Here is a 25,255-nt window from a genome sequence, read left to right on the forward strand (position 1 = left end):
TTTTTTGATGCAAAGCAGACAGGTAGCAACTGAACAGACTGAGTGACCTTAAAATACTTAATTAAATAGACGGTTTAGATCAAACAGGAAAATTCCACATTACACCGAAGAATCCTCTCCATATAAGCCTGCATAGCTGGGTTTACTCTAGGGAAAAACATGCTCTGTCTTCCATCCTGACTTCGCATTGGAATTGTGTACCCATCATCTTGAGTCTAGTTTTCTTCGAAAGAAAAGCTGGGTGCACTAGCAGGAGAGCACCACAACATGCTCTAAACAGTCCCCATTTCTGAAGATTTAATTTCACATCTAGTTCGATATACAAAGATATTAAATGTCAAAAAATGTATTACCTAATTTACCTTTGTATTTGCCTGCTGCCCATAAATTACAGATTTAGTGTTTGAGTACTTCCTATTCACAATGTATTTCATTTAGGTCTGTGAAAATTTCAATCTGAGTAGACAGAATTACATAGATTACATTTTCTGCAAAACAGCGGCTGAACAGATTTAAATAGCAGTTAGCACCTAAATACAGAGACACGCTAGAAAAAATGTACAAAAATGTTTAAATGGGATCAGTACCTTGTTCAGACTGCCTTCAGTATGGGTTATGTATTTAGTCATTCAAACATCTAGAAGGGCTTTACAAAAGTATCTACTGCATTTCAAGGCAGCTAACCATCTTCTTAAATATTGTTCTGTCTACATATATTGTAATAAAACCTCTAGAAATTAAAAATACTTAACTTGCCATGATTTTCCCCACATATGAAAGCATACTTTTTCTTAACTTACAAACAACATTAATGGAAATTTAGCACTTGGCATTTTCCCTCTGTTCTGTGTGTTATCCCTGGGCAATCCCATTTACTTTACTTCTTGAGGAAGGTAATTCAATTTTTTTTTTAAAAAAAGCGCCTTGCTACACTACAGAAAAAATGAATCCTAGAATGCTTTATTCACAGGATTAGAAATAATTAAGACATATTTTCAATTTCAGTTGGAAATCACTGATGTATCACAATCACAACAATTTTCAATATTAGAAACTCAGTCTTTAATACTATTAGTCTACTGGGAAAGCTATACAGTAATAAAATGTATAAGAATTGTAACTAGAGATATTTAGCTGCTTCTTTTTGGGTGCACTTCTGATCAGATTCTGCAAGCATTTAGTCTTCAGTATAGTACTGAGAATACTGGTTTCAACTGATTTCTCAAAAAAACCTTTCCTTGCACTCCCCACATTCAAAAATTAACCTGAACTTGTGCTCATAATCACCGGTGCCACAAAAAGCCATTCTGAGGTGTGGTAAGCAGTATCTTTGTAAAACAAACATAAAATTCTAAATCTGTAAGGAGCACATGCTGTAATCTTTTTCTATTATAATGTTGGACTCATACTATTCTCACTCTTGTACTATTTCTTTGTTGAATGTGCCATAAATAAAGCAGATATAACTGAATATATTATCTTTGTATCCCAGCTTACTTACTACATTAAGCTTGGTTTGGCTTCCACTGGTCATAAGTTCTTCCTCTGATACTTTACTAAAATTGTCCAGATAATGGTCTGATATTGTATGAGACAGATCTTCAAAAGAGTATTCCTTTTCTTGGCACAATTTGATTTCATCTAAGAGCTTTGATAATTCTCCAGTCACAGCTTCACCTTTAAAAACAGACACACCATTAGTCAATAATTAGAATACCAGGGCTAACTTATGCCTAAAAAGGAAATGTACATTCTTTAAATTTTATGAGTATCCATTATATTCCATGCCTTATCATCCAAACAGTTATCTTCATGCATGATTTTCCTCTCAAAAATAACGGCATCTCATTCCAGAATGGGAATCACCGGATGTAACCTACATGCCTCTGTATTCCCCTACACGTTGCATTTAATTAGGATGAATTATAATATATACTTACCCTCTCTCTGTTTTCTAATCCTGAAAATTAGCTAGAATGTATCCAAGAATGTAAAATTAATCCAGGAAAGGAAAGTTTCTACAAACATACAAAATCAGTGTCCCACACTCTGCACTGAGTTCACATTTGCTGCTGTGATCAATACATTACCTAGGTTCCATAAACTGCAAGTAGGTTGGAACCGAGGCTCTGAGAATGCTCATCTGTCCCATCAAAGTAGCTATGTTTCATAAACAATTCTTTCTCACCTTCACAGGATTAAATGGTATGGTGGAAGGATATACAGGGCAAAAGTTTAAAACATGCCTCTCTACACCAGTCTATCAAAATCCCATGTTTAGTTCATCTGCATTGTGTTTCATGTTGTGGTGTTAATTTATCAGATATCTTTAGTTAAGAAATCTGCCAGGTTAGTAAAACAATGGGCTTTTTATGTCTATACTTAATGAGGGCCCCTATTAGAAAAACCAGTAGTAATAAGTACTAGAATCACATTGAGTGCTAAGTTTTCTGTAAGTAGCCCACTGGCAGCAGCAAGACCTCCACAGAGTAAAAAGCTACTTGTTATGAACAACTGCATTAGGTTCTGATAATCTGCATGCGTTACACAGCTATCTTCAGTAATAGGAACGAAAATGTGAGCAAAAGACAAATTTTTCCAGGTGCAAATAAGAAAACCCTTCTCTTGACTAGGTTTACAGGACTCATGTCGTTGGAAACTACAGTTCTTAGACTTGGTAAAATACAGAGATAAACCCATTCTACTCCATCTTTGCAAATAAAATGCTGAAAACAAAAAAAAAAAAAAAAAAAAAAAGAATTGAACAAATTAAGCTCAGCACACATGCAACACACATACGTACGTTCCTATATAACTTAAGAACTTCCAGATAAGATTGTATCTGCTTGGTCTAGAGGTCTTTTTGGGTCATTTTTCTTCACAGTCACTGTTTGTCATGCTAGTTAAACATAAATATTCTGAAGTATTTTTAAGTTACAAGTATGGCCAGTTATGATTGAAATTTTCAGAGCCAAGCACAGAAGTTGTTAATTAAAAGTATCTAATTGCCTTTTCATATCTAAGTAAAAGAAATTTTGCATTCAACACTCTTGTTACTCTTAGTTAATGTTAACTTCACACAAAACCTGTAAATTAAAGATATAATAAACTGTATTTATATTATGCTTTTTAATTAAAAAAATTAAATTAGTCCAGATTAATACTAAAATAAATAAAAATTGTAAGCAAAATACCTAAATACTAAGAACTATTCTAAAATCATGATAAAGTGCTCTAAAAAGAAAGAGGACTACTATTTCCTACAGAATTATGTTCATGTCCCCAGTCCCATGTTCTCCCACGTATGGCCTGCAATATTTCTTACTGGGCAGGAAAGAATTCTGTGTGACAAAACTGGAACTGCGAGGGTGCTGGCTGACCTGTGAGTAAGTGTACACTAACTGGCTGGCTGATTCCTACCAGGAGTACATAAAAGACAAAATTTTGCCTATTTCTTTCAGTGCAGGTACTAATTAAGGTCTCTCTCTTCTATCTAGTTACCTATTTTCAGGAAAGGTAATTGATACTGCTCTCCCTCTTCCAAGTTTGGTTTAAATTATTTGAAATTCAATTGTCAGAGAATGGCAGACAGATGGATGGAAAACACAATCAAGTAAAATTTCTTTCCTTTACAATCAGATCACACAATAGACAAGCAAAAACCAGCTAACACGTTTTACAGTATTTACACCTTGAAAATGGAAAGAAGGAATATGAGACCATGACCTTATCATTAAGTAGTAAAAAATATTTGAAAAATATTTACTACTCAATTTCAGGACAGACATTTTTATTGCATACGGTAGTTGACTTCATGATTCTACTAATCTCAGAGGAGCTATTTATCTTCCTACATTGTATGTCTGTTAAATACCCCAACAGGGAACAGGAATGGAACTAACGCATTCATTTACTATCACTATTTGTTTACTATGATGAAGATCATAATATGGCCTGCAGCAGTAAGCTTAGTTCTCTCATGAATGAAAACTCTCTCTGTTAAAGTATTTAAAAAAAAAATTCCCAAAAACCAACAAAAAAATTCCAACACAACAAAGAAGAGAGGCTTACTTATTTGCCAGCAGCCAATTACATGTACATTGGATGATTACAGAAGTTAGGTTTGGTTCTACAGAAGGATGGTTTTCGTGAAAGAGCCGGATAACGCCCTATTTAAGTGGCTGTGGTGCATGAAGAGTGAATCAGAACGTTATATGAAAGCACGTGTACATAACAGTGATAGTAATGGTTTATGGAAGATACGTTAGAAACTGAATGGAAGAGCAGTACACACATGATCTTTGAAAGAGGCATCCAAATGTAACAAAATTGGAAGAGGTACTTGCTGGGAAAGAAAAAGTAGATTATATCTTTAACTTGAATGGGAACAATGCCTGCTGAGTATTTCAGCGTAACTAGTATCCTTCTGGTTTTGTTGATCATGAAATGTATAAGGTCAGACTATTTAAACTTAAATCTTTTTAATTTATATAATGCATTTTAACCCCTCAGTGACTTGCCCTTTCTGAGAATACAGTTGTTTGTTTTCCTATGACGGATTACCGTGTATGTAGTCAAGATAGGTAACTCATGGTGGAAAAAAACCTTCTCTAATATCAATAACTTTCTTAATCTCTTTTTCATTTTGTATGTTTGTATGAATGTCTTAGCAATATAATTCTAGTACTAAAGAGAAGTTCAGTACAGCTTCTGTATCCACAGAGTACATGTATTTACTTTTAGCCTTTGGAGACGGCGGAACTTCTGGGGACAAAACGCAAGACTGATGTTCTGTGCATTCCAGTGGCCGTTCCTCTGAAATACTTGCATTTCCTGTTTCCATATATTCTGCAATTTAAAGATACACATACGCTTAAACTGCTGAATCAAGGGTGTTTATTCCAACCAAAAGCATATTAGCTACTTCATTTCTCATTAAAGCCTTTCCAATTTTTCATAGTACAACCTTGTAGTTTTTCATAAACACTGCTGCAAGGCAATCATTCATTGAAAGTATTATAAAATACTATAATGGCCAGTTCTTTCATCTGCTGAAACTGTTGCAGAAGTCTCATTGTAGGAATAACGAGTTGCAACTATCCCTGTATTTTTCCTGTCTCCTTGAAATATGTATGTAACTATTCTATTATATTATCACTGATGAAAAAGTCTTTTGTTCAAAATCTGTGGAGTTTTTAGTCAAGATATTCAAGAAGTTAAAAAAGTAGATACGTTGATACTGTTAAGAAAAACAAGTATTCTGCTTGCAGCACAGAGACATTACATGAGAAAAAAAGAACGCAATCCAAAAAATTAGTTAAAACTAGCACTCTAAAAAGCAGTAGTCCAAAATTTGTGTGCTTTTCCTCCTTAAAACTTCCCTTATCAAACCTTCATGATGATACATATAAGAACAGAAAAGTGTGGAATGATGAATATGCTAAATTTCAATGCCATTACTATTATTTTTGTATAAATATATAAATTCTTTTCGTGTGATTTTGTACACAGCCTAGTACAATGGAACACCAAGACCTCAGGGAAGGTTATTGTAGGACAAATAGTAAGTAATACATTATAAATTAATTTATGCAATAGCGGCACTTTTTTTCCAGCAGAGTGACTGGTTCTTAGTTCAGTCAGTTATTCTGCATCTGCACTTTCTTGATTTTTCTGAAGCTGCTTAAACAAGTTCTTTTTGGTACCAGGTAGTTAACCACAACAGTACAATACATGTTGCAACACACACAAAAGCAAACTACAGTAACTGCTTTCGTTAATATCATACTAAAGGACTAAAGAGTTTCTGGGAAGTGAAATCTCCCCACTTTAATTTCTACAGTCCACGACACACTTGTTCAGCCTGCTATTATTCCTATTACATAACAAATCCCAAAACCCAAATACAATCTGCGATACAATAGACATCCAAGAACATGAACCTGGAAATAGCAAAATACAGTTTCAGAATGCTTTGCAGGTTGTTACAGGTTTTTTTAAAAGAACGTTTGATTTGAAAAAGACATATATTAAGTTCGATGGCTGGCAATGGTCCCCTGGATAATCTGTCATACTTTTCTTCATATGAAAATGGGTACTTTATTTTTTTGTGTAGTGCTGAAAGCAAAGAAGCAAAGATTATCTGTAAGAGACCATGAGAAAATCATCAGCATGACAAAAGGCCCTGCAATGTTTTCCAGCTCTGTCAGCTATATTATTTGTCAAGTTAACGTGCAAGATGGAGGAGAAATAAAAGAAGCTAGATCCGAAGAAAAATAAAAGAGAAAATTGAATTCATGCCTGAAAATATTTGCTTGATAATTGTGCAACTGTCCAAAAGCAAACCCAAAATAGAGTTCCACGTAGGAGTGTTAAAGTTATTGATTCAATACAGGTATTATTAGGAAAGGAACTGCAGGGGAGACTGTGAAGGACTTTAGCCTTGCTGTCCAATATTCATAGAAGGCTGTAGTTTTAGAGTGGTACTCTGCTTTTATTCTTTGCCAGGCCCCACTTTCAGACCAATGCACTTACCTACTGAAGGCTAGTTCTGAGGGAATCCCAAGTTCCATGTAAGTCTCATAAATACTTACTTTAAAAATTCTACAAAAGTTCCAGTACAGGGTAGTGTTTAGAGGTTTAGAACAGGCCAGCAGTGTGCCATCCCTGTAAGACCGCAACCCTTAAAATTTTGGACTTCTGTGGGACTTCTACTCCTAACCTGCTTTTATACTATTGAAAATTCTACCAGATATGTATGAGGTGAATAAAGACATGGACTCATTTGCGAGAGGCTTATAGTCCAGGCAGATGTATACTTACCCACAATATTACCAAAGAAATAAACACCAAACAGGTGATCTGTGTCAAGGGCCAAAGACAAAGTACACATAAGCAGTAGATGCTTTCACCAGCAACCAAATTCTATTCACCTGCAGCTGGCAAGAAATTGATCTTCAAAGCCTGCCTAGTTACTGAAAAAGATTATAATGTTACCATCATCTGCTCTGAGTACGGTGTACTTGAGAGACTGCTGTGGATTCTATCCCTTTCCTCAAAAAAATTAAGATTATTCAGAACAAAGCCAAGCTTGGTCAATTATACCACTTAATGACCACAACAGTTCCCCCAGCTGTGGTCTCACAGAGTTTTGAGAAAAGCCTGTCATGACAGGGGACGGTAAAGGCTGTTTCGGACACAATCTGTCAGTTTCATAACCCTTCTTTCACCACCTTACTGCCATCATGTTCCATGTTTCGAAGACAGCTGTTCCATGTTTCGAATGACTAGTATGTAAGGGGTGAAGGAACCAGATATTAATACACACTTCAGAGATGCTTCCTCACCATGTTGCTTTGGGAAGAATGCAGTATTTCACTTCTTTTGACTTGAACGGCAGATTACAGTTTAGTGAGGATTAATACTAAGAATCTCAAAAACTTTGCCTGCTTAGTAGCAGTCTTTCGTATGGTTATCTTATTTTAACAGCCCCACTCAATCTAAATAGGGCCATGTGCACAAGAAGTAATAGCATAAAAGCGGTCACACAGCAGTGGAAATAAGAGCAGCGGGGAATATAAACCTAAGAAAGGATCGCTGCCGAGTTCAAACACCTAGAACTCCAGCTTTCTCAGTTTCTGTAATACCATTTAGGCCAAAGCCAAGCCAAAGGGAAAGCATTAACACGCACATAGGAAAGCTCAGCTGCCTCTCCACAGAGCGGCCAGAACCAAGAAGGTCAGCCATGAAGAGAACACAGCCCAGCTCAGCTGGAGCTGCTGCTGAATTTCCAGGGGCCGTAAAGCTTCAGGCTTTGGAGCACAGCTTGCTTTATCTTCAGCTCCTCTAGGTTTTAATTCCTCAGTGAGATGACAGGGTCAAGATTTTTGCTTTATGTATAAGCTTTGGCTTTTAGAGTAATGGCTACATTAGCCTCAGAGAAATTTTTACGTTTCCTTTTAATGGAAAAGAAAAAAAAACACAGGTTTTTTTGTTACTTTTAAATGAAGTATGAACTCCTAGCCCTTTTGTCTTTAGGGCCTACTTCAGCCATGCCATGGGGTAGCTTCACATAGAGCTTCTCCCTAGAATAATTTCCCCTAAAGAGACAAAAAGGATTTTCAAACTCTAAAGAAGCTAAATCTGATTAGAATAAATATCAAAACACTCACCTTTTCAAACAGGAAACTCTCCACGTAACTAGATTGGAGGAATAAAACTGGTTTAGAAACCACTCCTCTCCACAGCCGATATTCCTTCAGGGGGATTCTGACTCCTCCCTCACTCTGTCTTCCTAAAGGGCAGCCATCTTCAGAGCACCCTCCCCAGGGCTCTCCCAGAACCTACCTGAGAATCCTGCAGCTTCACCGAGTCCTGCCCTGGCCCTTGAGCTCTCTAAAAGCTCCTCCCAAAACAGCTCACTTGCTCCCCTGAGTAGGACCCCACCTGAGGCTTCATGACCCAATTCCTCCTCTCTTTACAGGCAGCAGCTGTAACTGTTGTAACTGGTAACTGCTACCATCAGGTGTACTAAGGTGACAGACGAGCAGAGGTGGAGGCTGGGCTGACTTCAGGCTCCTAAATTTCAGAAGACAATTTTGAATGACTCAAGTTTAACTTAATTCCAGAGAAACCTAAAATCAGTAGATCTTTAAGTTATAGGCACATAAGGAGACTTTTGTGCATGTGTTCAGGGAAAATAAACAGCAGCAAGCTCTCAAGTACTGGTATGATCCTGGGATTGGTAAGGGCACAGCTAAATTTTCAGTCCCCGAAACAGCAGTTAAATTAATTCATAAACATAGCTTTTGCACAATAGCCTATAAAAGGAGTGGAGAAGTCTCTGGGGAAAAATCCAACAACAAAAGGGGAATGAGATCCCAGTCCTTTTCATCCCACACATCTGTAATTAAATCCTTGACTGGACACCTATTCTGTCCCTCCAGTGAGGCTAGCCTCCTGCACTCAAGGGAATGGAAGATCTACTCGTCCACGGAAAGCAAGGAAGAGAAAGAGAGAGTGAGAATACACAAAAGCCAGTGCTAATGACACCAAAGCTATTTAAGCAGAGGAGAGAAGAAAGGAGCCCTAGTTTTGCAGCTGCTTATGCATTTTCCATTTATGAATATTTTGGTAACTTGTACAATGTTAGGTTCTTAAGCAGCTTCAGCAGAAGAGAAAGGAAGCAGCTTTCCATTACATCTCCCTCCATACTGTCTATGCAGCAGAGCTTATTGTGCCTTCCCAGGGTTTGTGTCATTTTTCATCTGTTTATCTACTATATCTTTTTTTCATAGTAACAAAAATTCTGCTTCCAGAAATAGTAAAAGAGCAAGATTCTAATAGAGAGCATAGTGGGCTGTGGAGAAAGAGTCGGTATAAGCATGCACCTGCGTCATGTTCACATGTGCTAAAACTAAAACACAGCTGTTTGGTTTAATTTTAGGCCTACTAGCCTTGGCAACATCCCTTTTATCTTCAATGTCTAATTATAAAGCCCTAAGTGCCAATACTGTTAACTGCTTCAGCACTGAATGCTGTTGTTTCACTGCACCCATGAAATGCATTCAGTACGCTGGCCTTACTTGGCACAGCACTCTTAATTCTCCGCCTTTTGAGTACATAATACCTAAGCAGCTGCTTCCTCATTACTACATAAAAAATCTAAAAGGTAATAAGTATTTTTAGTTGAGTTCAGTGCAACTCAGACCTGAGCAAGACACAGAAAATGATGGGCCTTTTTTTTTTTTTTTTGGTGTAAAAGACAAAGAATTCAAACTTGAACTGTCATTTCTAATAACTCCATCTATTATCAACAGGCAGTAAAAAAAGTCAGGTGGTATATAGCTTAGCCTTTTTCACATTGCTCTTTAAAGTGACTTTGTTATTTATTTCCCTTCTATCAGATAACATTGCAGCATAAACAAACCAGCAGGCTGCAACAAGGCTTTTACCATCAGTCAGATTCTACTGCCTGTGTTGTATCTCCTTCCTCCACAATTCAGACCACACCACTCCTCCTCCATCCAACCCCCTCTCCCACCATCCTCAGGGCTATTTAACTACTTAGCAGGAACGAGCTACAGCTGCACATCATCCATGCCAATCAACCTGCTGCCTTCCAGGCAAGGCCACAGCTGCAGGTTATCAATGCTGATCAACCCACTGCCCTCATTCCTCTACAAGATAATACACCAAAATCTCCAAAAAGACAGCAGACTTTGCAAACACACACAAAAAAATTTTTTGCAGTCATTTCAATTACTGTTTTCTCAGGATAGTGAGAAAAGATGTAAAGATTACAAAAATCACTTCTGAAACCTGACTGGCAAAATGTTTTGTTTCTTTTTAACCTATAATCTGTAAAAAGTAGTTTTATAAATATTCTTAGAAAAAGGGAGAACAGCAATATAAACTTCTATTCACAATCCTTAAATTCTGGAGGCCTCAATTGCAGGAGGCTGCCAGTCCTGTAGGTCTTAGTATCAGCTGAATAGATTTAGTATTACTGCCTCCATGAACTGCTTCTAAAGACATAAATTACTCTCTTCTCCTGAAAAGAAGTTTCTCATGAATAACCTCAAACTCAACTGGTTTTCTTTCAAAACTTTTCTTACAACTCTGTTACCCCTCTGCAATTAAGGCAGAACACTACCTATCAGGCCCACCAGTAATACCAGTCACGTTGTTTCCTTCACCATTTCTTCCAGTCTATTTATATGCATTTTTTAGCCTTTGTTTTAAATTTTTAAAACTGATGTCTTGTGGTAGGGACAAATATTGTAGTATGTTAGTACTATAAACTGTACAGTAACACTCAAAACAATGCAAGGGGGAAATGGTAAAAATTAATGAGAATGCTAGGTGATAAATTCTTACTCTATCCTGGCAACAACATGAAAGGATCAATTCAATGCCATTGTGTCTGCATAAAGAAAAAAAATTAGGAAGAAACTTACAAAATCTGGTCGGCAATTGTCTGACATCATTAATTTAATTTCTTTTTCCTTAAAGCCTACATGAATGAGACATGTAAGCTTCTTGAGATAATCATCTGAAGACAGGAACTTAAACAGGAATGTATTCAGAAGCCACTAACACTCTCAGTAATTGCCCTTTCTTTGCATGGAATTCGTTACTCACTGAAGTCGAACTCAATTACAGTACATTCAGCTTTCCCAAAATCTCAGTGCTTCAGTGATTTTTCAGCTACAACAGGATAAATGCCTACACTTTAGCAAAGAGTACACTCAGCTGGCTTTTTAGAGGAGGCTAGGTCTACTGCATCACCAGCAGTGCTAGTACTGAATCTTGCCACTCCTGATTTTATTTTTCAACTTCAGCTCAGAGTTCAAACTTTATCTTTGATGGTTAAAGCTTCACCAAACCCTTTGTTGATGAAAGAGAATCTCAGTGGGTTACACAAGGGAGTTGTGAAGGGGTTCCTCAGGTTGTCTTAGGACTCAGAATGGCATCTTTGTAAATGTTTTTCATCCTTGCACATCACTTCTGACTATAAGGCAGACAGAGCACAAAGAAAGAGCTGCTTGTTACAAGCAAAGTTTCATCATACTAATATGAGCTGAAACTCCTAAGCAGTCATCTTTATATTTTCAAGGTACACTTGAAAAAGATTGTGTGTCAAAACACCAAAAAGCCTTGAAATGTATATGTTTCTTTTTTGTGGTAAAAACTAAGAGCAGGTACAGATACGTTAACATGACAAACCCTTGAGAGGGGTTTGGGTGCTCTATTTTTCATAGAGCAAGGGTACTTTGAAGAAACTTTGATCATCAATGGGGATAAGACTGCAAGGTTATCACACTAAGGAAAAAATGGAATACAGAGATACTAAAATGAAAATTAGTTTAGTTGGTGATGGGACATTATAATGAATCTGAGATTATTATCTGAAGGATGACTGATTTGGATACCTGAGAAAGTGGAAGCTCTGACTGACCCTTTTCCTGCCACTGAAAAAGTTTCAGTATGATTTGAACCCTCTTTTCCTCTACAAAGTGGTATGTTTACACTGCAGCTCAGTGAGGACACAAAGGCTGATGTTTCACCCTACAGTCTGAGTCAAATTAGGAACTCCCTTCTGCTGACAGGGGGAAGCTCTGCTTCCCTCACCCATATCTTCCTCCGCAATTTTTGATGCATGTACATTTCTGCCAGTTACCTGGGACAGAACTAACTCTGGGACCTGAAACACGAGGCAAGTTCATTAAAACAAATGTGTACTTATGTAATTATAAACCTATTTTTTATTACTGTTACATACTATTAAATAAAAGTACTATCATAAATTAGATAATTAATATATTACTGGTTCATTAACTGAATCAGATCACTTTGCAATCTCCTGTAAGCTCGGAATATGGAAGTGAACCATGTAGCTGGAAGTCGGGGAGGAGGAAGTGGGGGAATGGCGCAAAGGGAAAAAGGAAATAGGAAGGAGGGAGAGAGGAAGCTGTTAATTCAGTTCAGCAATAATATGAATCAGCTCCTTAAAAGAATACCTCTCCTCTAACCTGCAAAACTTTCATTATACTTATAGAAGCTTTGTATCTTTGCTCTATCATGTCACTGAAAAACCTTACTGAAGCTGGCTAACAAGTTTGGAAGCTACTCAAAAAATAAAACTGGAAGGACAAAGTGTGGCCACGTGACCTCATTTTCTCTAGGAAATGTTATTATGAAATACAATCATGTGAGAGACTGAAGCATCAGCTTGTTCATATGTAGAACCAACACTAAACTGATTAAAATGGCTTATTTAAAGATGGGAATAATCAATACAGGTGGAGATGTAGCAATGATACCTGCAGGGAATTCCTCTGTCAAACACAGTTAATGAAAGACTAATCTGCAAATGCAGGGAACAAATTCCAGAGAAGGAATGATGTTTAACACTGAGTTATGTACTAGCTCATGTTTCATCACTTTACCACCGTCTTCTAGAGTAAAAACTGGAGGTAAACAATGAACTTCCATCAGTCTTACACCATGAAAGTAAGATGAGGAATGAGAATAAATGTATGTACAACAAAATTATATTATTTCTGCTATAATGACAAGAGCTACAGCCTGGTTTGTTTTTTGTTTTTGTTTTGGTTTTTTTGGGTTTTTTTGTAATTTAAGGTAAATTAGAAAAATGTAATAAAATGTTTTGAAAATTTGTCACCATCTCAGTCATAGCTTTTATTTATGAACAAATCAAGCATTTCAAATGTAGTTTAACATCACAATTTAATGGAACTGCAGTGAAATATTACAATGTTACTTTGTAATGAAGAATGTACAAAGAACTGTAAGTGATATGCCATGCTAATGTCTAATGTCTGCAAAAAAGAAAGGGTTTACTGTGAAATTCAGATATTCAACCACTTATTTTTCTGTATCTAGCAAGCAAGAATTCTGTCATTTTAATTCAAAATCTGTATAATGAAATATTTAAAGAGTAGGAATTACTATATACCTTAACGTTCCTCCATGCTATTCTGATTTGCCTCTAACAAATGTATAACTGAATATGACTTACCTTGAAGTAGAGCTGCAATTTGGAGTGACTGCTGAGATGGATGTTCTTTAAGAATATCTAAAACTGTTCTACCCAAACTGTCCTTTATGTTGGTATCAATTCCTGAAAAAGAAAATGATCTGTGGTGGAATTTTAACCCCAAGTGCTTTGGATTATAAATGTGGCATATTAGATGCAATTAACTGGCAAATTGAATGCAAGCAGTTTTACAAATGTAGCAGATTAACAGCTGTGTTATAGTTGAAGTACAGCATCCATTTCTCTTCAAAGCCTGAGTAGCCTAAAATTCACATGCTGACATGGATTGGGTTTATGTTTCTGTAACCCACAGGGATATGAAGTAAGCTTCTTAAATGAAACTTGGGATTATTTTAACAGGCTGTTCCTAAGAAACATCCATCCTGAAAATAATATTTTATAAAATGAAGAAATTCTCTACATGTTTTTCCTACATTCCTGGATTCTAATCCTCCCTAAACTGCTCTGATTCATTGGGGACTTTCTAGTCTATAGTACCAGTATGTGTTTTGGAAGCAATACTGAAAAAGTTATTAACCTTAAAAGTTTTGTATTTCATCGCGACATGTTCAAAATTCATGATCTGAGTAGACTGGAATGCCCATATGTAGTACAAGGGCTCTGTGAACAGCCAGAGCATTTTCTCACAGACTGTTCATACTGTGAACGTAAGTATAAATAAGTTTGAGGATAATCCTTTACAGGTCTCAGAGAACCTGTTGGACATGATCCTGCATGACTCTCCACCTTTGCCTTGTAGGGGCTACTTTGGTATTTTGCCTTATGGTAGTAGACTAAAGTTGCTTTTTTAGTTTAGGAGTACTTTCCTAAAAAATAAAAGCATGAAAGCTCCTAACAAACAGAATGAGATTCTTCTTGGGACACTGGATAAAGGAACTCAAAGGAAGCAGGATTTATAAGGACATGGAAGGATTTCTCTACTCACCAGAAAAGGCTCCAGTTCTTGTTATTTCCTGACCTGATGGAGAGTTTCCTAATTTGTCTTGTGAAAGAGTTATCTGTTTTCTCACTAACAATAAAGCCAAAATATTGCTGGGCTAATTAGCAGTGGCAGATGATTTTCAGAGGCCAGACACACCAAAACTTACATCCCTTCCTTTGCAGTAGCTACTTATAACATCTTTTGAGTCTTTTTTGAAGCAGAACTAGATGAAAAGCGATTGTTAGATAAAAAAGGCAGAAAGCTGTGAGTGTTGCTGAAGTGCAGAGCATTTGGGGCTGGAGTTCACAGTGAAGATTCTCCTCCACTGTCTTGTACAACTGTACTCTGTCAGAGGCTATAACATGTACTAATCTAGAAGAGGTACTCTTTAGCTGGGTCTAAGGGCTTCCTATGTTTGTGTGATGTTCTCCAGACCTTCCTCTTTTAGGTGAACTAGCATAAGAAGGCCCTGCCTTTTTGAGGGCAGGTGAAGATCCATTTCTATGTCCTTGTTCATTCAAACAGGAGAGCATCTTGGAAGGACCTTTTCTTCTGAAAACAGATTTCAGATCAGGTATGCACTAGCTAAGACTCAAATGAGGAGCTGTGAGTAGGACATACCTTCTTTTGCAATATATAACCCCACAAGCACTGATAAAAAAGATCAATATGATCCCTTAGTGTAAATCCCCAGAAATCAGAGAGGTAATTTCTAGAGATTTTCATTTTCATTGGTCTTCTCATTTATCTGAGAATACCATTGTTTAGGCAAGTAATTCACCTGCAACAATTCTGAAGCTCAAGTACTAGATGGGTTTGTTGGGACTGTATATACCTGTTCTCCTGTCCTTTCAGGGAAAATACAATTCCTGCAGATACAGTGCCTTCCCATCTCTTCACAGGCACTCAAAGTTTATCCAGGAAATAAAGGAGGAAGCAGGATGATGTGTTTGTTAGGAATAGCTAAGTGAAGGAAATAAATACGAACATGAGTCTTCCGGCCTCTAGATCAAAGAATATTCTTGGCTGTCTTCCAGAGCGAATAACAAAATTTTATGTAGCCATTTTGTTCTCAGAATACATTAATCCTGAGAATACTGTAACATATACTGTGTCATATATGGAATTTCTGAGTCTTAGTAAAAACATTCCTTTTGTTCTCTGTGTATAGTAATTTCTTATTCTAAAAGAACACTGTTTTAAGGAGGGGTACATGTGATTAGATTTGCAAAGGCTGAGAAAGGTAACAGTTATTTGGTATCTGTTCAGCGTTTCCTGTAAATCAGATTTACCTGTTTCAAGCAAAATGCGTACTACCTCCACCTTTCCAAATAGAGCTGCTTCATGTAGTGCACTCCCTTTTTCTGTCTAGAAAAGAAAAATGTTGTGACATTTAAAATGCAAGTTAAAATACCAATGAATCCTTTTGAAAAGAATACATTTAGAAAAGAACTATTTATTTTTCCCCTCTATTTCATATAAACATAAAAAAACACTGAATGGGCAAGAACAAATACTACCATCATTTTTTTATTATTATTCAAGATAACAATATAAATGCTATCAGTTCTACTGTAAAAATTAATAGCTATATAAGAAAAAAATAGTAGGGAAGTAACACAACTACCAATTAACAACCCTGCATTTGTGTAAAATTTCTAAACTCCTATTATAGGCAGTGAAAATCTTGGCAATACCTTCAATGAAACATAGCTGTTCTGCAGTCAGCCAGTTTACATGTGGACATCTACACTTAGGTGTTTTAATCTGAAACTGGATCACATCCTAGAAGGTCGACTCAGTTGCATGGTGAGAGATGCCCTAGGATACCCCACCTGACCTGCAGCTGATGCTTCAGTTGATGCTCACAATTGACCTGTGTAATACCTGCCCCATACAGTTGTCTTGGATACCGTAAGGCACCTCCAACAGCATTAGATGCCTATGTTTACATCATTTAAATTATACCTTAGATGTCTGTGAACCTGATTTTGCAAATTTCTGTGACACAAAATTATTTGTGAATGGACTTTTGCTCAAATAACATTTACAGTACCAAAACCCAAACTACCTCTCTTAACAAGCTACTTTCCTTAGTACTTTATACTGCTGGCTGTTACTGAAAAATCTGAACAGGATGCCTTTCCATACAATAATATTAGCACTAGCTAAATCTCACTGAATCTCTGGTTCATCCCTGGGTTTTTTTTTGAAAATAAATTAGATTCTGAGTGGTTTTTATTTGTGGGCAAATGTTAAAGATTTTACTGCTTGAATTTGGGTTTTTTTTTTACATTTTATCCAAATGCACTGTTGTTGCACTTGCTATGGTGGAAAGACTTTAAAGATACACAAAAAAAATCACTCTGAAATAAAATAGTGAGTCATTATTTATTAGTTGTATCAGAATGCACCACTGTTACAGTGATGCAATGACAGGCTATTTAGAAGTGATCAGAGATCCTGAGATGGGATGTGAGCACACAGTAAGTGTACATATGTCCTACAAACTGAGCCTGAAAACTCTTTGTTATGTCCATAATAGGAACACTCACTTTTTATCTTTCCTTATACTTAGTACATGGACATATAAAGTAGAGCATGCTCAATGTCATTTACATCCAGCACATCAGGTATACTAACAGTATAATGGAGAGGAGAAGGAAATCAGTAAGAGAACATACATATGAAATACGTATCTCAAAACCATTTCTAATCTTTCCATTTTCAGAAGCAATCCAGATGAATATTCACAGACTTATTCTGAACAAGAAGACTAAATATTCGGATTTATTTGGAGATGGCTTCAGAATCCTTTACTCAAACAATATCTACAGGAGTTTTCCAGTAACTGCAAGTGACTTTAACACTGGATAACTCTGCAATGACATAGTGCAACCACAAAAGTACATGCAGAGCTTACGGTGCAGCTCAGAAATTTCTGGGAATGAAAACAATTCTCAGAAAAGTCCCTGACAGCTATAGGTCTAATTACTGGAAAAGGCTTGACATCAGCAGTCTTGAAGAAAGCTTTGATACAACCTATTATCCTCTTCAGTATTTGTGTGGATATGGCAATTCCTTTGGTTTGTTTCACTTACTGACGTGAATAAATCTCAAGACTATTGGGTGGACCTGCTACTGTTAACACAGCTCCCTGTCAGCACAGATGTGAAGTACATCTTTGACTTCCAAAATATTTGACTTTGGAAAGACAGGTGATGAAATTCAAAAGCCCCACTGAGGAGAAGTTTGGCATGGTAACCTGCCAAAGAACACCAAAATAGGGGCTCAATCACAGCTGATCACTCACTGTTTTGAGGGAAGAGGAATGTCTCTCTCATATTTGAACATACTCACTACAGTTGAACATATTCTGTTGTATTTGAATATGTACCAGCAATGTGTCCTTGCAGCAAAAAAGCTAATGGTATCCTGGGCTGCACTAGGAGGAGTGTTGCCAGCAGGTCAAGAGAGGTGACCTTCTCTTCTCTTCACCACTGGTGAGGTGGTGTCCCAGGGTACTCTGTCCAGTTCTGGGCTCCCCAGTACAAGCATCTCTCCTGTAAGGAAAGGCTGAGAGAGCTGAGACTGTTTAGTTTGGACAAGAGAAGGTTCACAGGGGATCTTATCAATGTGTACAAATATCTGAAAGGAGGGTGTAAAGAAGACTGAGCCAGGGTCAGTGGCATCCAGTGACAGAAGAGGTAATGGGGAAAATCTGAAACACAGGAGGTCCTGTTTGAACATAAAGAAATATTTTTTGCTGTGCAGGTGACTGAGCTCTGGTACAGATTGCCCAGGAAGGTTATAAAGCCTCAATCCCTAGAGATATTAAAAATCTTAACTGAACATGGTCCTGGATAACCTGTCTAGGTGACCTGGTTGGACATTGGGGTTGAACAAGATGAACCCCAGAGTTCCCTTTCAACCTCAACCATTCTGTGATTCTGCCAGGGATAACAATTAGTGATGTATACGCCAACAGTGAAATACACAGAAGTTCAAATATTATAGGAGGCCTCGGCACTAACTTTTAGTCCTGCTGAGGATGAACTGCAGATACAGAAACCAGCTGCACCTTAACTAAAATTGTAGAGATCATTTTGTATTAATATCAATATAAGGAACCTTTCCAATGGAAAAAAATAGGCATACTTTAGTGACAACAGCCATCCAGAATCCATTGCTGTGGCATGATTTAAGACAGAAAGATTAATGTTCCAGCATGCTGAATCAACAGCTTTGATGACAAGGAAGAGGATCTATTCTCAGACTCAGTTTGGGGATGGAAAAGATCCTGATACAATAATTATCAGAACTGGCAGCGGTCCTTTCTATTGATCAGAATTCCCCACTGGAGGAAAGGCAAGTAATATTTTCTTCGATGAAAGCATACATCTCATAAGAAATGGAATGAAAACTAACATAAGAAGAGGAAATTTCCTGTAGATGTCCAAGGCAAACAAATCTATCTGGAGACAAATTAAGAGCTAGAAGATAGTTCTGTAATAATGAACCAAAGCTCTGCTATGCATAAAGGGAGTTGAGAAACTTAAGCCACCTACACACATAATTCATAGCGTTGGGAGAGGAATCCAAAGCCAAAAGTCATTTTTTTCATTTTATACTTTCTCACTTTGTCTATTCTACCCTGATATTTCCTGTCATATCCAAACATGATCCTGTAATGCTTTACAAGCATTCTGCACCGCCCTGAATTCTGGGGCAGTCTCTGCTTTACAAACTCCAAGCTATCAGACAATGCTATTGAATGCCGTATCCCAGAAATTAGATACATATTACAGTGTGTTCAAAAGAGGAATTTGAAAGGCACGCCATATAAACAGTGAAATTACCTGTCCACTACATAGGTGATTTTCTGAGCAAGAAGGGAAATATCATCACGAAACTGTACTAAAATCAGCCTGGGAATATGGAGATTGAAAGCACACTTGTAAGATGCAGATGTGTAATCCTGCATGAGATGTCACAAAGATGAATGCTGACATAAATCTTGAAAGCCCTAGGCAGGATTTCACGGTAATAGTGAATAACTAACGAGTGAATCAGATCCCTCGACCCAAAAACTGTCCAGAAGGCAGAAATGTCCTTGTTACCAGAGAGTTCAGTTACGAAACTCCATTTTAACATAGGGAAAATGCTAAGCCTCAGGATGAATAGGGCCAAGAGAAACTCACAGGACTGGCTAAGTAGATAATGTAACTCTTTGTAAATGTACATGTGGCCTACTACTTGAAGACAGAAATAATGTTGGGTGGTTTTTTTTCTTGTGCAATAGAGCACATTACACAAATGGGAAGGATTAAAAAATTTAGTTGCAAATAATTTCTATATGTTATTTAAGATGTGCTAGAGTTTTTACGTAGATCTTTCTCACTTATAATGGTGTACCTACGCGCTAATATACTCTTGTTGTCTATATTACAGCAAGAAAATTTAAGATTTATAGACAATATTCACTGCTTTACTTCCTGAAGCTTTCATTGCCTTGGATCAGATTTTCCTAGCAAAGTGAATACTACCATTATATTTGGAAATTCTTCCACAGTGATATTTAATGCAAAAACTATTAGTATGTTTTTATGAACGCAGTGAGGTAAAGTCTGCTTGAGTTTGCAGCAATGGATTACATATAGATTCCCTGGCATAAGGTTTCTGTATATGAAATATACAGAGCTATAGCACAAATTGCACTAAGCATATAATAAAACAGTCCCTGCCCCAAGTAGCTTACAGCTAAATACAGGTACAATGTCACAGCTGGACACACAAAGCAAGCAAGGACAGAAGGACATTGTAAATAGGAACACCAGGATACACAAATCAACTTGGTGTACAATTTGCAGGCTCACTTAAAAGTATCAAGTGTTTTATTAATTGGAGATTTTTTTAAAACACGTAAATATGCAAGAGCTTATAATTAAGTCACTTGTATAGTCCTTATTCATAGGCATTTTACTATCATTTTGATACGGATTTCAGACATAATCTGCAGGATGCAATGGTAGCTTTGCAAATTGATTCACAGAATATCCTCCATACATAGTGACAGCAAAAAGGAAGGGGCATAGCTCTTTGCAGAACTACAGTGATAAGCAATGGAAATTGCCATCGTTATTGGAACAGACAGGGAAGGCAAATAGGGACAGCTGAAAGTTGGTAGAGCAGAAGGGGCCAAGTTTTTAAGGTATTTACAATTATAAAACTACTGTTTACATGAAACACACTGAACTGTGCAGTATCTTATTTTACTGAGGGCCCAAAATCTATCACTCACCAAAACCTGTGTATTTTTCATATTTCAATTTAAATGAAAACTTCAAAGCATAAAGAGATGAAGCAGATTTGTATTGCCCACTTCTAAATAATGTCAGATTGAAGAATAATGGATAGACCTGGGAAATGAATAAAATGTGTGATTAATTCAATCAAAAATTAAATGCTGTCGTTTATTAGTCCAAATATTTGCTATGATTAAAACTGCTTAGGGAGTACAGAAGAGAAGGATAACATGGCTAAAGTAAACTTCCCATTTAAACAAATAAATATTTGTAATTACAGAGTGATAGCTGATAGGCTACTTATATAATTGTCTCTCAACATTCTGAGAGCTCTTTACTGCTGAGAAGCTGAATTTATTTAACATGTATGAATGTGTACAATTTTATTTACCACATGGGATTAAACTTTTTATATTGCTCTTTCCCAATCAATGATGCAGAGCAATTTAATTAATATTAAAAGAGCTGAGTTCAGTTTTAAGTAACAGGCTGATATTGTATGCTTTGCTCAGTTTATTAAGTTGCCAGTAATCATCAACAAAGAATTTTTCAGAGGTTATAGAAGTAATAAGTTAACAATATGTACAGAGCCAACTTGCCAGTATGCTAAGATGCTGAATGAAAGGAAACATATTGACGGACAATATGTATACTGGTGAGAAAATAAATAAATGATATTTCCTTATGGCAAGTAGGACAAACATAGAAAAAACAAGATTACCCAGTGCAAATTCAAATAAAATAAAATAAAATCCCCCTTGCCTAAGAATAACTGAGAAAATAAGAATACAAATTACTTAAAACAAATTAGATTTTTTTTAAAAAAGAGAAAAAATGTCCTCGAATTTTAGCATAGATGGCAAACAGATTAGCATAACTAAAAAAATCTCTCATTTCTTAAAAGACGATTGTACAAAATTTGCAGCCGCTGTATTTTTAAAAGACCAGTGAAAAACTTTTTAGCAAAACTATAGATAGAAATGGCTTAGGAGAATTCACAGCAGTGCTAAAATTATCTAGATTACATAAGAGGAGGAACACATTTCATAAAAGCATTGTGTAATATTCAACCCTCACGTAACCCTCAGTCTGTAAGTTGCCATGACAGAGACTATTTTTCTTCAATTATTTGATTTCTTAAGCATCAGTTCAGGCATCAGTTTCTTATTTTTTCCTCATTCATTTGCTAGAGGTAGAAGAGAAATTACACACTAAGAAACATGTATTCAAGTGTTGTGTTATGTGTTGCTTTAGCATTAAACTTTTCTAAAATACTGAAGATGTAGTAACAGTAAAGGACAATTGAAACAAAAGAGCTGCCTGTATTACCCTTTGCAAGTATATCACTTTCTAGAAAGGAAAATCAATACCAAATTAAATTGGAAGCAAAATAGCAAACCAGAGGAAAAAAAGTGTTTCAGTTTGAAAGTTTGAAGCAAGTAACAATGTTAACTCAAAGTATACTAGACCTAGTAAAAATAGCAAAACAATTTTACCTCATTTTCAAGGCATCTAAGAATATCCATTTTTAATTGTAAAATATGTTAACATTTTTTGGTTTGCTTGGCTGTTGTTGTGGTTTTTTTTTTACCTATCCTTTCTTTCCCATTTCACATTCTTTTTCTCAAAAGTTGAAAAACTTTGACCTTGATGCAAGAATCCAGAAGTAACAAAAGTGCATGGAATTCAGGTGTAATTTTGCTATATAAAATGGAATTATGTCTATAAAGGCATTTTATTAAATGCACCTAAAACTTAAAATAGTTATAAAACTTAGTCAAAGTTTAGGCAAAGTTCACAAGAATTATTAAGTCACCTGTTGGTAAAGAATGCCTGGAGATGACTCTAAAATAGATGTAATTATGTTTGGTTGGTTGGTTTATCTGAAAATAGATATAAAGCTGGAACAACCTTAATTCAAATCATATTACGTATACCTAGACAGAAAGAAGGCTACTTTAAATCTGAAGATAAAATACACTTCAAAACTCACAGTGCCATCAATCAAATAAAGAAAAATCATAAGACTGAGGCAAGACTTTACACATAACAGAATCAGGTCCTCTGTAATTAAAAGGCTTGTACGCTCTCCACTACAAAGAATTGGAGCTAAAATTTACAACTGCTGTACCTTGTATCTGTTCCCATCTATGCCTCTTTTATTTAGTTATCCCTTTTACACCATTATAACTTACTGTGCATAGGACTAGATGCACCAAACAGCTAACAGGTTGGAGTTGGTAGCTGCAAGAGTGTGTTCTTTTAAATTTACACAAGTGTTTAGAAAAGCAGAAATTCAAAATTATTGTTTAATAACTTTGGGTTTAGAATGGGATAACCTTGGGAAAATGAGTTTTCAGTCAAACATTGTTTCAGTTTGCTATGACCATTAAGGACCACAGCTTCAGCAAAGTCGGCTTAGTATCATTAAAGCCAATGTAAAAAAAAAATATATATATACATCTACATGAATACTTAATATGATTTTTGTATATACATTTCTCAAGACACCATTATAACATACACTCAGCTTTGAAGACACATTTTTCTTGAGCTATCCCTTTGAAAACATAATTTGGATTGTAAAAAATAAATCTGTATTATATACCACCTTACAGCATTTCTAACAAAGTAAATGCAAGTGTATTTTACAAGAAAAAATGGAAGCTATTTCATTTGAATGATATCTAGTGAAGGGAAGAAAGAAATTACACACTAACTTGGCAGCTGACATCCATTCCAGCTTCCAGAAGCACCTGTACAACAGCTTTGTGACCATTACGTGCAGCAAGATGCAAAGGAGTGTGTTTTCTTGTATTACAATTCATCAGGTTTGGATATGCTTTGATGATCATTTTTACAACACGCAGACGTCCATAAAGTGCTGCAAGATCCAGAGGTGTTTCTAGTTTGTTGTTCCTTATTGTAGGGTCTGTTAGCTCTTCTAACAGAACAGCAACTACTTCTGAATGACCATATTGAGCCGCACAATGCAGTGCTGTTTCATTTTCATTGTTCTGTTAAAACAAAACAAAAGCTTCAGGAATTCATGTTTGATCACACAAGAGAACTACTCGGCTTCTATATTTTGTCTCCATGAAATCACTACACAGGCAGGGTTTGCAATACAATGTATGGTAATGTATGTTAAATGCTTCAGATGATGCCATTAAAATTATACTATTAATTAATTAATTCTTTAATAATAAAAATAATAAAAAAATACAAAATACTAATTAATACTTCAGCTTTGTGGCTTTCAAGCAGATCAGGTCCCTGTGTGTCTACATGGTTCCCAATCCATTTTTAATAACATGCTCCAAAAAACCCTGTTGGCTCATGATATACCGAAATCTTTAACCCTCCTTAATTCAACTGTTCCTCAAATCATAGTTGAGGCCTTCTCTTAGAAATACTCTGACACTTAGTTTAAGTCTCTTTTCTCAGTTTAACTGGTTTTAAATCATAGCAGTTTCTTTAGAGTAGTGAAATTACAGAGAAAAACTGTGTAATGGAAATGCATCAGGCACAAAACTAGTTTCCTGTATCACCATAGAAATTAATATCAAGACTACAACCAAAAGTTAGAAGTAGGCAAAATAGCAACTGTATATATTAGAGAGACTTGGCATATCACATAAGCAGCTACATATTCTCAGGGCTCCAGGAAGATGTACATGTGCATTTTAAGGCATATGGGTATTTTATGCTGTGGATTTAATAAGTTTTTCCTTATAAAGCAATGCCCCCCAAGTCTCTCCCCAAACACTATTTATAACCCTAATGATAGATAAATAAATAAATATTGAGAATAACCAGTATCTTCTTTTATTGTTTTCTTCCAGTTTTGCCTCTATATTTGCAATCCCAAACAGAGAAATAAGTTCAGGCAGGGAGGAAGGAAATAATTTATAGAGCTCTCTGATTTCTATATGTCATCTATATTATTAATATATCTTACGCAGTCTCTAAGAAGCTTTAAAATAGCCTTAAAATAGGCTAGACACTATAAATTTTAAAAGTATGCACACTGAATCCCTCTTCTGACATATGATTTATAAAATGTTGTCACAGTGTTGAAAATGTTGAAAGAGTAGAAAGCTAAAAATCTAATGTGTCATTTAAATAAATAAAAAATCAATGTAAATGCAGAAAAAATTCTAAAGAAAGGTAGAAATATAATTCTAAAGAAAGGAGAAGAAATAAATCTGAATCCATAGGCTGTATTTCTCAAGGAAACAACTGAAGAAAATTCTGGGGACATAGAACTAAAAATAGACAAAGGATTTGTCTTTCAAAAGACAGAAAGGGTGAAAGAATCAGAGAAATGAGGCTTTGGCCTCTTACTCAAAAGCTAGCTAAGTTAAGAAAATGCATGTTGCACAGTAATATCTAGAAAGGTGGAAAGGGGAAAAACTTTTTTTTCTTTTTGGTAACAGTGTTTCT

The 25,255-nt window shown here is 36.1% G+C and overlaps 1 protein-coding gene across 5 annotated transcripts in view; it reads right to left on the bottom strand.

The window, feature by feature from the left end:
- The window catches only part of ANKS1B (ankyrin repeat and sterile alpha motif domain containing 1B), a 441,931-nt gene that overhangs the window by 353,322 nt on the left and 63,354 nt on the right, over positions 1–25,255 (bottom strand). For all 5 annotated transcript variants that reach the window (XM_080394136.1, XM_080394134.1, XM_080394135.1 and 2 more), the window contains exons 4-8: positions 23,530–23,826; positions 15,797–15,872; positions 13,544–13,645; positions 4,738–4,848; positions 1,502–1,677 (exon numbers count right to left, since the gene is read on the bottom strand). In XM_080394136.1, the coding sequence (XP_080250262.1) occupies positions 1,502–1,677; positions 4,738–4,848; positions 13,544–13,645; positions 15,797–15,872; positions 23,530–23,826 (762 nt within the window). The remainder of the gene's footprint in view (positions 1–1,501; positions 1,678–4,737; positions 4,849–13,543; positions 13,646–15,796; positions 15,873–23,529; positions 23,827–25,255) is intronic.

This window comes from Falco punctatus, assembly GCF_963210335.1.
Source record: "Falco punctatus genome assembly, chromosome: 6".
In the NCBI taxonomy this organism is placed as follows: domain Eukaryota; kingdom Metazoa; phylum Chordata; class Aves; order Falconiformes; family Falconidae; genus Falco; species Falco punctatus.